Genomic DNA, 12,198 nt, shown 5'->3' on the forward strand with positions numbered 1-12,198 from the left:
TGTTGCTCCTTAAATCCCTGCTGATCTCCCGTCCTTGCAGGGATGTGTGCTGGGCCCTCCCATCCCACAGGGAGCTCCCTGACTTCTGTGGAGCTGCTCCTCTGCAGTTAATCCATTATGCCAATGAGTTAATAATTCTTCCCAGTCCTCTGAAATCCTGGAATCCACTGCCTGACCACAAATGGTCATTCTCCCATAAGTTGTGTTTGATTCCATTGTGTTGGGACAGAAAGCCAGAAGAAACAAAATACTGAGCAGCTCATTTTTAACATAACTCAGATGTTTACATAAAGAGGGGCACTGTCTGTGTAGGCAGCTCTTTAAATGTTAAGGAATCTATAATTTTGATAATCTGAGGTGGTGCCTTCGGACATGGGCTTCAATCTTTGGGGGGGAAAAAGTGTTCTCCTCTTGAGATTATTATTTGGATGGTTTAACGTTTTCTAGTAAGAAAAATGTTGTAACAGTAATATAAATTATACTGAGACCTTAAGGGAATGTCCACTTCATCACATTCCAGTCACACATTTGGAGTGGGGGGTCTGCCCTGGGATGAACATCCATCTCTGCAGCAGCTCCAGTGCCCTCCTGGGTTGTGGGGAACCATCGAGGTGCAGCACATTCCCTTCAGATCCCTCTTTGTCTTGTTATTTTCTCCATGTTCCTCCATGCTCCTGTTTTCTCTCAGAGTAACAAATCCTTTGTAACCCCTTCCAGGCCCTCCAGAAATTTATTTTTAACTTGTTCAGGGCACCATCTGCCAGGTGATGAATATCCTGCTGGAGCAGTTCCATGAATGCATCACTGACTTCCCCCCATCCCACGTTAAGGCCCCGGGTGATCTTATGAGTAGGGAACATGTACACGATGGACTTGGGATGCAATTTAGTCTCAAATATTCCTTCCCTTCATCTGGAAAGTGCTTGAGGTATTTATAGCAGCAAAAAAAATGGAGAGAAGTTTTTCCAGGCCTCAAATCACTGGAAGTTTGGGTCGTGCCTTTCAGGGATTGAGCTGGTTTCTGATGGGGGGGTCGTGGCTTTCCTGATGCTCCTAAAATCTGATTGCAGCTCCAGGTTGGAGAATAAACTGTTACATGGCATAATCTGGGCAGGCTTTTGAGAAGAGATCTCTGGGGAAGTGTTAAGGTTGTTCCTGTAGGGATTGTTCAGATCTCCTTGATACCATCAACTCACTTCTTCTCCATCAACCACCTCTGCTCTTGGAGAGGAGGAAAAAAGAGGCTTCACAATTTCATTGTGAGCAACAAATAGTGGCTGTTCTGCTTCCTGATTAATAACTCAGTATTACAGAGGGAAAAGGGGGAAAATTGATTGATTAAAATAGTTTTTTGTCTTGAGCTTGTCCATTTTTGTCTCGAGATTTGTCCAGATCCGGTGAGGAGTTTGTTCCTCACTCGAAGACAGAGGAGCTTGTGCAACTTCACCGAGGGAGAAAGAAGAGAGAGAGAGTAAATTATAAATGGAAACCAAAGAAAACAGAGGGGTGGGATGAAGCCTTGCAGTCAAGATTGTCTGTTAAGTGTAGTTAAGATTCACTGTCAATAAGGACATTTTTCCAGGGATAGAAGGTCCCTGTTTGCACAAAGCTGCTCCACAAGGCCCCTTTGGAGGAGGAACATTGTAGTAAATCCCACTTTGCAGCAAAACATGTCATTTCTCTTCTCTGTCCCCTTCATTTCAGAGGTGTGGGAGGGGTGTTTTTTGTTTTTTGCTTTTGTTGGGATCAATGAACTGATCAAACTGAGCAGATCCCAACCCACCCTCCCCGAGCCGAGCCCGGTGAATCAGCCCTTCACCCCCGACCTTTTGTGCCTCTTCTGTCCCCCCCAGTTGTGGGGATGTGATGATTAACCCAGTGAAGTCATGTTTAATCACTTCACCTCCCTCTGCCTGCGCTGCAGAGCTCACAGGAAATGTGTTCCCAAACCCCCCCAAACCAAACCATCTCTGAAGGGAACACGGCGAGCTAAAATGTTATAAAGAATGAATCACATTTAGCTCAGAGGCCACTCTAGATCCTTTAATTTGGGGGGAAAATGTGGTGCCTGTAAGTAGCTGAACTTTTGTCTTTTTTCATGTATATATATATATATATTTAGATAATTTATTTTTTTAAGTGCTGAAAGTTGTTTGATTTCAAACTATTCAAAAAAAAAAAAAAAAGAGAAAAGATTGTTCCCTGTGCAGGCTTTGGAAGAGAAAAAATATCATTGTGAAATAGGTAAAAGTTGTGAAACTGGGGGTTGTGTTGTCGGAGAAATGAAACCTTGAAGGGGTTTTATTGTTGCAGATGTCACAAAGATCAGAAAACAAGATTTAAGGAAGGGACCAAACGGAAATAGTTGTGAATTTGTTTCATAAAGTCAATATCGAGGCTGCAGATACATAGTTCTGTTGCAAACCTGGTGGGTTTCTTAACCTGCAAATTATTCCTACCTGTGATTGTGTTATAAAGATGCAGTGTCCATATTTCTGATTATTTTTGCGGTTAAATTATAGGAAATAGGGGGGGAAAAATCCTTAATTTGTCTTTGGGCTTATTTAGAAAGTTTGAAAGCTTGGAAAGCTGAAGAAGTTTTGGAAAAAAAAAACTGAAAAATTTTGGAAAAAAACTGAAAAAGTTTTGAAAAAGGCTTCCAAAGTTTGAAAAAATTCTTATTTTAAAAAGTTGGGAAAAAAAGGAAAACAAATTAGAAGTTCTGGAGTGAAATTTTTAGAACTTAAAAATGTGCTTTCCATGGAGACAATGTAAAACCAAAACTTGAAGGAGAAACCATCTGAGTAAGAACTTGAAAAAAATAAAGTTATGAATCAATAAGGTGAGAAAAATTGCCCAAACACTGGTTTTGTTTTGGGGGTTTTTTTTGAGATAAACTGTTTTTTAAAACACTTTCATAATTGGTTTTATAAAATAGTAGTAGTAGTAGTAGTAATAATAATAATAATAATAGCTGTGGTGGTGGTTGTTGTTGTTGTTGTTGTTGTTGTTATTATTATTATTATTATTATTATTATTATTATTATTATTATTATTATTATTATTTAGCTGGAGGGGAAAAATTAGTTTGAAGGCAGCCTTGAATTCTGCAGCAATCAAGAAACGTGGGTGAGGAGAAGCTGTTTCTTTTTAAGCAGTTTGATTAAAACTGTTGCACTGGGCTTGCCCTGAGTTAATAAAGTCAATTTATTTATAATTATAATAATATATTTTATTTAAAATAAAGTATTAATTTATAGGTCATTTGCTAGAGAGTTTATTTCCAGTTTCTGTGACTATTAATACAACAGTGTATTAGAAATCCAGTGTAAGATAATGATAAATCACCTGGTTTGGGGTTTGCTTATTTATAATCAGACATTCAGACCCCAAGGTGTAACTACTGCTCAAAGGGAGCAAATTCCCCCTCACAGAATATTCCACAGGGTTTTTATATTCTCCTTAAAATTAAAATATCCCACTGTAATAATTAGGAAATCTCATTTATTTGGTGCTTTTTTTTTCTTTCAGTTGAAGGATTTGCTTTAATTTGGTTCATTTTCCAAAACATTAAGAATAATAAACAGAATTATTCTGACTTCAATTAATTGTTTTTTTTTAATTTGAGAATTTGACTATTTTAAAGCCCAGTAATGGAAAAAAGGCTAATACTTGGAAAAGAGGTGTAAAAAGAAGCAAATGGCTTTAGCACAGATTTATTCTTTTTTTTTTAATCTTCCATAAAGAATTATGTCAATTTTATGGCTCAGAATTTAAATAATATGCCAGGACATTGTCAAATAATTGTAGTTTTCTTGCATTGCTGTGTAGGATTGAAGGTTTCAACAGAACTGTGACAAAGTTAAAATTGCATAAATTTAAATTTACTGCATTGTCCTGTCGTTGCTTTAGTCAATAATTAATGACATTCTAAATTCTACAATTCAGTGGTAAAATGTGGAATTTAGAATGTCATTAATTATTGATTTGAGTAATTTCCTTGTGTAATTTCTCTGAGAGTTTCCTACAGAATGTTAATCTCTGGTTATTGCTTTGCTCCTGGAAAATCGGCTTTTTATTGCTTCTTTGTGGGATTTTAAACAAGAATTCATAATTATTTTTTCATGTTTGCTGTTCCCAAAGATTCCCAGCTTTCTGTACCTGCCGTGGCCAAGGCTGAGCAGGGAATTCCTGACCTTGCTTTTCAGTTTTGGGACAGTTTTGCCTCAAAATGATTTTTCTCCTCTTGTAAATTCACTTTTCGCATTCAAATAAACTGCTTGTGAGAATATTTTTGCTTTTTAAAATTTTATAATAATTTTGTACTAAAAGTTATATTTATTTTCGTTTGGTTTTTTTGTTGTTGTTCCTGAGCATTTGGCAAATGTTGAGTCTCAGGAGAAAGTTCTGATCCCAAAATAAAAGCACGTTCTGAGTGTGTCACAGGGGCTGCACCTTCACTGCTTTGGAAGTATTTCAGCTCCAACTTCAGGGATTTTATGGAATTTTACAAGTCTGTTGTAGCCAGTACCTGGAATTGGGTGTTTTGCTGAAGATCCTGGGCTTGAGAGAACAGATCTGAGGAAATAATGGCATTATTGTGTTTGAGAAAGTGCCTTTTTAGCACTGAAGGAATTCATTCCCTCTGCTTGGTTAAGGAATGAGGCACGAGCAGTGCTGGCATTGCAAAGATAGGGGGAAATAAATACTGGAAAACCTGTTTCCAAAGCACAGGGAGCTCAGTGCCACCGGCAGGGACTGGGAAAACAAAATCCAGTGGATGTGGGTGGTCAGAGTCCCACCCTGAGCACTAGGAATATCCCTCTGTCTCCTCCAAGCCCAGCGCTTCAGACTGGCCTTTTTGGTTTAAAATTCCTCCCAGTTCCTAGTGGGAAAATCCCAAAGCAAGGAGGGCACGGGAACCACAGACATTTGGGATTTGTTCGTTGGGGATTTGCCTCAGGAATCCTTTGTTTTCCTCCCTGCAGGACTTTGCTTCCCGGGCTAAACTGGCCGTGCAGAACCTGGTGCAGAAGGTTGGATTCTTCGGGATCTTGGCCTGTGCCTCGGTGAGTTTGTGCTGGGAACGGGGGGATTTCTGGGCACAGGTGGAATGTTTGGCCATGGAATTAATTGTTTGCTGTTTCTGTGCCCTCCGTGGTGCTCAGGGAAGCGGGATCGTGTTGGGATTGACGTGGAGAAACCCCAGTCCTGGATTAGAACCAAACACAGGGAATTCTGCATAAAAGCACAGCTAATTTATTATCCCTTCCTTCAGCTGCACCGTTGGGCTTCGACACTGGTTCTCCTTGGAAGGTGATGAGTTTGGGATAGTTTTGTTTCCTCTTTAATCCATCAAACCCAAAAGGTGCAGCAACGGTGCTTTATAATTTTCAAAAGATTAATCAATTAATTCTCCAGTTCAGCCTGGAGTGGGGAAACCTAGAAAAACAAACAGGTGTCAGGTCACTAGAGATACCAAAGGTTTGTCAAAGTAAGGAAAACTTACAAGACATTCCTAAAATTCCAGAGGTGTGTCCCTGTTTCAGGCCAGGAATTCTCCCTGCCTTGGAGGCTGAGGCCTGTCTTGAATCCCTGCCCTGGGAATCTGCTGGAATCTGTCAGGATTTCTTTAGGTGTTTATGTACAAGGGGACAGTGCTTGGCATCCTCAAATCCAGAGGTACACATGGATTGAAGGGTGGAAAACCACCTGGATGAACCCTGACTGGGGTGTCCATCCACTGTGATCCTAAACCTGCTCTTTGGGTCACTGGGAACCAGAGAGGGCAGAAAGAAGAGGGAAAAGTCAGTCCTGGCTCTGGAGCTACAAACTGCTGCTGGTTTATTTTCCCTCTGAGCAGGAGGTGATGGGAGCATCCCCAGCGAGGGGGTTTTAGTGTTTTGAGTAGGATAATGCTGTTCTTTTGGGGTAGAAATATCTGGAATTTGAGGCTGCAGTGTCTCTCTGGATATGCTTGATGCAAACTGGTAGGAATGGTGTGCCTTGTTCATCCCACAAAATCCGTGGGATGTGATTACAGGGAAGGCAGTGCAGGCCCCCCATGGTCCCATTCCTGTTGGAGAAGCACAGCATTAGGGTGAGGTGTTCATTCCACAGTTGCCCAGCATCTCCCAGTTTCCTAAACTGTGGAGATGACAACACCAAGCATTACTCAAATGTGAGCTGGACAGGATTCATCTGGTAGTTGCTGCATGGAGCTGCTGTTCCCTGAGCTCTGGAACTGGCTGGAGGTTACAAACTGTTCCCAAATCTTCCCAGCCCTCAGGCTGCTCCTTCCCTCCTCTGACTCACTGTGACCTGGGACACATCCCTGTGATCTGGGGGACATCCCTGTGACCCGGGGCACATCCCTGTGACCTGGGGGACATCCCTGTGACCCGGGGCACATCCCTGTCCCCAGCACAGCTCGGGGGTGGCAGGGATGAGTTCCTGGGGCAGCCGGACAAGGAGTGGGAATAAATGGAGAACACGAGGCAGGAGCTGGTAAACACGGGAGAGGTGACGTGTACACACTTTGTAGTTCCTGCTGAGTAATCCTTAAACATTTGCCGAACTTCTCCCCTGCTCGCTGCCCCGTGCCCTGAGCTCCGGCCGGGCGGGGGAGGGATGAGGAGCCATCGATCCACCGGGAGGCACCTGGGGATTTGTTAATGTGTTTACTGAGCAACTGCGGAGCAGCTGCGAAAAGGGAGAGGCCCGGGAAAAACAGGGATCCAGAGCTGTGCATTTGTGTGGCACCTGAGGGAGAGGAAGGGAGAGAAAGGCAGAGAAAGCCAGCCCCCCTTCCCTTCCTTTTTGCTGCTCCTCTGTGTGCTGGAAGGTGCCTCCTTCACTCAGAACTGGGACCTTCCTTGAGGATTTTAAGCAGGGGTTTATGTGATGTGTTTTTTATGACTGGAGAACTTGCTCCCAGAGTGGTGGTCCTGGCCCAGCTGTGGGTTGCTGTCAAGTGGTGGCTTCTAAATGCTACAGAAAAACCCCATCAAATTGAATTTAGAACTCTGCAAGTTCATCCAAGTGAGGTCAAGTGACTGTAATGTTGTAGAGTGGCAATAAGGAAGCCACAGTATTGTCCTGAGCCTGTTTCTATGGAAAGGCTGCCCTGGGGAAGGAACAAAGCAAGAATCAGCCCTGAAGACCCTCCCTGTGACTTGGGAGAATTCACCCTCCTGGCTTTGTGAGCTTTTTTGGTGACTCCCCGCACTGTCTGTGTGTGTTTTCAAAGCCAAGCCCAGGAACAGCCTCTTGGGGCCTCAAGTAACTCCTGCCCATGGGTGGTGAGTGCAGGGCTGGCCCTACAGCCCCACAGCCTTGCCCCGAGGGCTCCCTGCCCCGAGGGCTCCCTGCCCTGAGCATTGAAACCTTCTGTGAACTCCCCAAAACCCCTCAAACCACCCAACCTAGAACACCCTGGAGCTGGGCTGGGTCAATAATTCACCAGCTCCTGTGCCCAGAGCAGCTGCCCCAGGGCAGGTCCCTGAGGTGGAGCCTGTCCAGGGACCGTTTCGGGCACAATCAGAGCCCGTTTCAGGTTTCTCCCTCTGCAGGTGCTGCTGTGGGTGCTCATAAATCTGAATTGCTGGGCTGGAACAGCCCAGTCCAGCCCTGCTCGGCTTCCTCCCACACTGCAGGTGCCCAGTCAGCCCAGGCAGTGTTGTTATCCTTTATTCTTTACCAATCCTCACTCTTTATTTCGTTATTTATGTAACAAAACACCACCAACCCCGCAGTTTGTTACCCCAGTACCACATTGCTGCTGTGATTACACACTCCCCTCAGACACTGCCCCTTCACTGCAGGCTGAAAGGTTGGAATTTGGATACTTTCTTGGTTTCATTTCAAAAATATTTTACAGATAGTATCACAATACCAAAAGTCAAGCCAACAGTTTAATAATAATAAAAAATTCGTTTAATTTCAAATGAAATGCATATGCTTCATAAAATCTAATCAGTGCTTTTAAACTGGATACATATGACCATAAATGCCAGTTTTTAATGTAGTTTCTCAGCTGGAAATCACTGGGGATCAGTTGGAGCACTGGCTTCCAAGAGTGATGTGCTTGTCAGGGAGAAAATTTGATAAATCACTCAAAATGGCTTTGCTGTGGTTTCTGTGCATTTCACATGGAAAACTTGCTGCTGGTTTTTGTCAGAATCCAGGGGTAAGGAGGGACTATGAGAATGGAATTGTCTGGGACATGGTGGAGCTGAATCCCAGAGTTATGTGGTGTGACAGCAACAGTTTTGTAGCTCTGGAGACACAGGAGCTTTGGATCAAGTTGGAGAAGGGGAAACTGTTCATTTTTCAGGGTTTCAGAGTCCGTCGTGCTCCTGTTCATCCCGGTGTGTGCTGAATTCCTGAACCTCTTCCCCTTCACTCCACAGATCCCGAACCCCCTGTTCGACCTGGCCGGGATAACATGTGGGCACTTCCTCGTTCCCTTCTGGACCTTCTTCGGTGCCACCCTGATTGGCAAAGCAGTCATTAAAATGCACATCCAGGCAAGTGCTGCCCCTCCCTCGGGCTTTGGGGGTGGTGGAGGGGGAGACTTTTCTCCTTCTCTTACCGTTCCACTGTGTTACTTCCTAATGGCTTGTGGAGTCTCCCTGCCCGACCTGAAGTCATGGAAATTAATTTGGTGCAAAGGCTTTACAATAAAGGATCTGCTGGGCTGCTCAGGCTCCCAGTGAGTAATTTATAGCCCCGGAGGAGCGAGCTCTGTGCTGACCCGCTCAGGAAATTGGTGGTTAGCCAAGGTATTTACCTACGGCTTTTACCAGCTCGGCACTCATAGTGAACTTGCCTTTTTGGTAACGACGCGGCTGCAGAGGCTCGGGAGAGGCTCTTTTTAGCTCAGCTGAGCACGTAGAGAAACCCCCGGTGCCCTGAGCCCAGCCCGGGGCTCCTCCCTGGGCTCCTCAGCCCCCCTCGCAGCAAGGTCGGCACTTTTTGGACTCCTCAGCCTGGTTTTGATGTTCCCCTTCGTCCTGTTCCCTCAGGGCCGACCCGAGGGGCTGAATTTGACAATCCCAGTCCAAAACGTTCAGTTTTGCTTTTAAATGCGGCGTCCCCATTTCATGGGAAGGGAGGTGAAGTGTTGGTTCCCTGGGGACCCTCCAGGTGTGGTCAGTGCTGGCTCATGAGCTGTGTCTCTATTTGGGGTGTTTTCGGCTGAGTTTGGGTTTTTTAAGACAGTGGCTGTACCTCTGTTGCTTGGAAATCTCTGCTGTCACTGCATTAAAATAGCAGAAGCTTTTAGTATAAAATTACTCCTGTAATAACCTCACCAAGCTGCTTTAAAATCCTTTGCCCTGAACAGATTTCAATCTTCAACTTTGTTCCTCCCATCATTTTGTAAATGGTTGTTTTACTCTGCCCAGCCCTTAAACAGAAAACAACAAATAGATTTGGCAGTTCTCTTGTTTACTGGGATGGAACAGCTTTTCCTCCACAATTATTTTTGTATTATCTGAATTTTTTTCTGCTTTTAAATCTCTGTGTCTGGCAGCACAGGGAAGTGAAATAGCATCTGATCAATATTCCTTTTATTACTTTAATTGCCCTGTTCAGCTCCCACAGTGTTTGCTGTGTAATTTATGGTGCTCCACGCTCGGATCACATGGAAGTGCAAAACCATTTCCCAGTGTCTTGTACAGTTGGTAAATCATCTGATTTTATAATGGGCTCAGCTATTAGAATTCTCTTTTTCAAGCACACTCTTGTGCAATAGCCCTGATTTTCGGAGTGATCTGGCTGAACTTGGAATTTAGGAAATGTGAGAGTCATGGAAAAGGCCTTTAATGAAGTGTTCTCCAGACAGGAAGCAGTGACTGGAGCAGTGGCCATCCCGGAGCTGCTTTGAACTGGGCTCTTCCTCCGGGCCACAGGATCCTTTGGTTGGAGTCACATCCCCAGTTTCCAGTCTAGGAAGGGCAGCTCTGCTTAGATCAAGCTTAAATTGGTCCAAGGAGGCTGTGGGAACTGTGTGTACCCTTGTCCACTCACAGTCTGCTCACCCTGATGTCAGACAGGACCAAGGGGAAGGAGCAAAGGTGGTTTTAACTGCTTTTGGAGGAAGGGGAGTGGTGAAATCACAGCCATTGGGATGTGTTACAGGAGTTTTTAATTGACATTCCTCTGTTCCAAGCAGGCTGTTGTGTCACAGTGACAATCCCACAGGTGCCCAAAGGCTCCTTGTTCTCCACTGAGTATTTTTTGCCGTGTTCTGTCTGAGCCACGTGGACTTGGGGACTGAAATATGTTATTTTTCCCCCCTGTGATCCTCAGGTCCCTGTGTTTGTGTAAGGGGATGTGAATTTTGCTGCACAGCCGTGGCTGCTTTTCCATTAAAACTTTGTTGACGGAGTAAAGTGACCTTGAGCTTCTGGGAACGTGGGTCTGGGGAGGACACGGATGGTCGGGAACAGGCTACGAAAACATTGCAAGAGATGAAATCTGGGAGGAAACAGAGGGAGAAAGGGACCAGCTTTTTCAAGGGAATGCTGAAAAGGGAAGGTTGTGAAAGAGGAGAGGAGGGGGAGCTGTGGGACTGGGGGAGAAGGGACACGAGGCACTGTCTGTGCCTCCCTTCTGATCCCACTCCTCTCCTTCCTGCAGAAACTCTTCGTCATCATCACCTTCAGCAAACACATCGTGGAGCAGATGGTGGCCCTCATTGGGTGAGTAATTAATACTTGCCCTCATTAAGTGGGAAAGCAGTGCAGGGCTCAGAGCAGCTGGGCTGGGAGTCGGGCTTTGTTTCCAAGCCCGGCTTTGGCCCACCCAGAATTTAGGCCTCACCTCAAAGTCCTGCCAGGAACAGTCCCCAGGGTGGGGCTGCAGGAGCAGCAGGAACTTTCCCCCAGGAATGGGAGGCAGCTCTTCCAGGGAGACATTCCTGCACTTTTAGCTGCAAGGGGGCTGGTTTGCAGGGACTTTCTTCAGGGTTGTAGTGAGAAAAATTATAGAAAATTATATTAACATATTATCTATAGTTATAGTATATTTATAACTTATACAAATGCATTATTTTATATATTTATATATTATAATATATTATAATATAGTTTAATAATAAATATATAATAATTTATATTTATATACTATATTTATATCTATATATTATATATAATAATAAATACTTATAATATTTATATAGTTCAAATATTATACTGTATTATGGATATATTATAGATATGTATTTTGTGTATTATATTTATAGAGAAAAATCATAGAATTCTATGATTCTATTAAAACCTCGTGATTTTATGCAGTGTTCCAAGATAACACTAAACATCTTCCATACAGTTACACATCAGACATTTACAATATTAAATCTCTCATAAAACATCAGGGTGAGAAATTGGGTGTGTAGAGTTTGATCTCCATTCTGGTAAATTTGGTAGAAAAGGCAGTTTTCATGGGTGAACTGTTGTGATTTTGAGAAAAACTGTCTTTTTTTTTTTACTGAGTTCTTTAGTAATGGATGGATATTTTATTTTTTTAAGTTAAAATCTCAGTTTAAAACAAGGAAACCCTCAGCTAGGAACAGTTTGGGTGAGGGGGAAACAGACAAAGCAACAGAATTCCAGGTTGGAAGTTTTAAATGTGAGTTTCTGATATGCAAATACAAAGTTTTATTTTCGTGGGGTTTGAGGGTTTTCTTGGGCTTGGTGGTTTTTTTTATAAACTAGAATTAATCCAATCTCATATGAATCCATAAACTAAATTAAATTCCAAGGTGTTCCTACTTTCCCAAGGTTTTTTCAATGGGATAAATTGATTGACACTTTGCTGCCCAAACTGTAATAACTATTTTCATATAAAATCCCAAAATCCACACTCCTCGAGAACGGTTCCAGGACAGGAATGTCTGGAAATAATTCCTTTTAAAGCACCCAAACTCCAAGCAGTGATGCTGGACAAAGGAAAAGGAGTGTCAGAAGAAACTTGTAGGGAATTTCATTAATCCTGACTTTATTATTCCTGATCTTCCCATCTGTTTTGTACCAAACTTCAACATTAATTTGCTACTTTGAACATTATTTAAAACAAAGGAGGGAGAGAGAAAAGTGGCAACTTCAAACCATAAGGAGTTTTTCTCAGTCACACCAGCTCAGGTATTTCCAAGGATTTCCTCTCCTGAGGATCCTGGAGCCAAAACCGGGAGTT

At 43.4% G+C, this 12,198-nt stretch overlaps 1 protein-coding gene across 4 annotated transcripts in view; it reads left to right on the forward strand.

Annotated features, from left to right (window-relative positions):
- The window catches only part of VMP1 (vacuole membrane protein 1), a 58,615-nt gene that overhangs the window by 35,664 nt on the left and 10,753 nt on the right, over window positions 1-12,198 (forward strand). For all 4 annotated transcript variants that reach the window (XM_027660173.1, XM_027660174.1, XM_027660175.1 and 1 more), the window contains 3 exons: window positions 4,989-5,069; window positions 8,412-8,528; window positions 10,645-10,706. In XM_027660173.1, the coding sequence (XP_027515974.1) occupies window positions 4,989-5,069; window positions 8,412-8,528; window positions 10,645-10,706 (260 nt within the window). The remainder of the gene's footprint in view (window positions 1-4,988; window positions 5,070-8,411; window positions 8,529-10,644; window positions 10,707-12,198) is intronic.

This window comes from Corapipo altera, unplaced genomic scaffold, assembly GCF_003945725.1.
Source record: "Corapipo altera isolate COAL_440 unplaced genomic scaffold, ASM394572v1 271, whole genome shotgun sequence".
NCBI lineage: Eukaryota > Metazoa > Chordata > Aves > Passeriformes > Pipridae > Corapipo > Corapipo altera.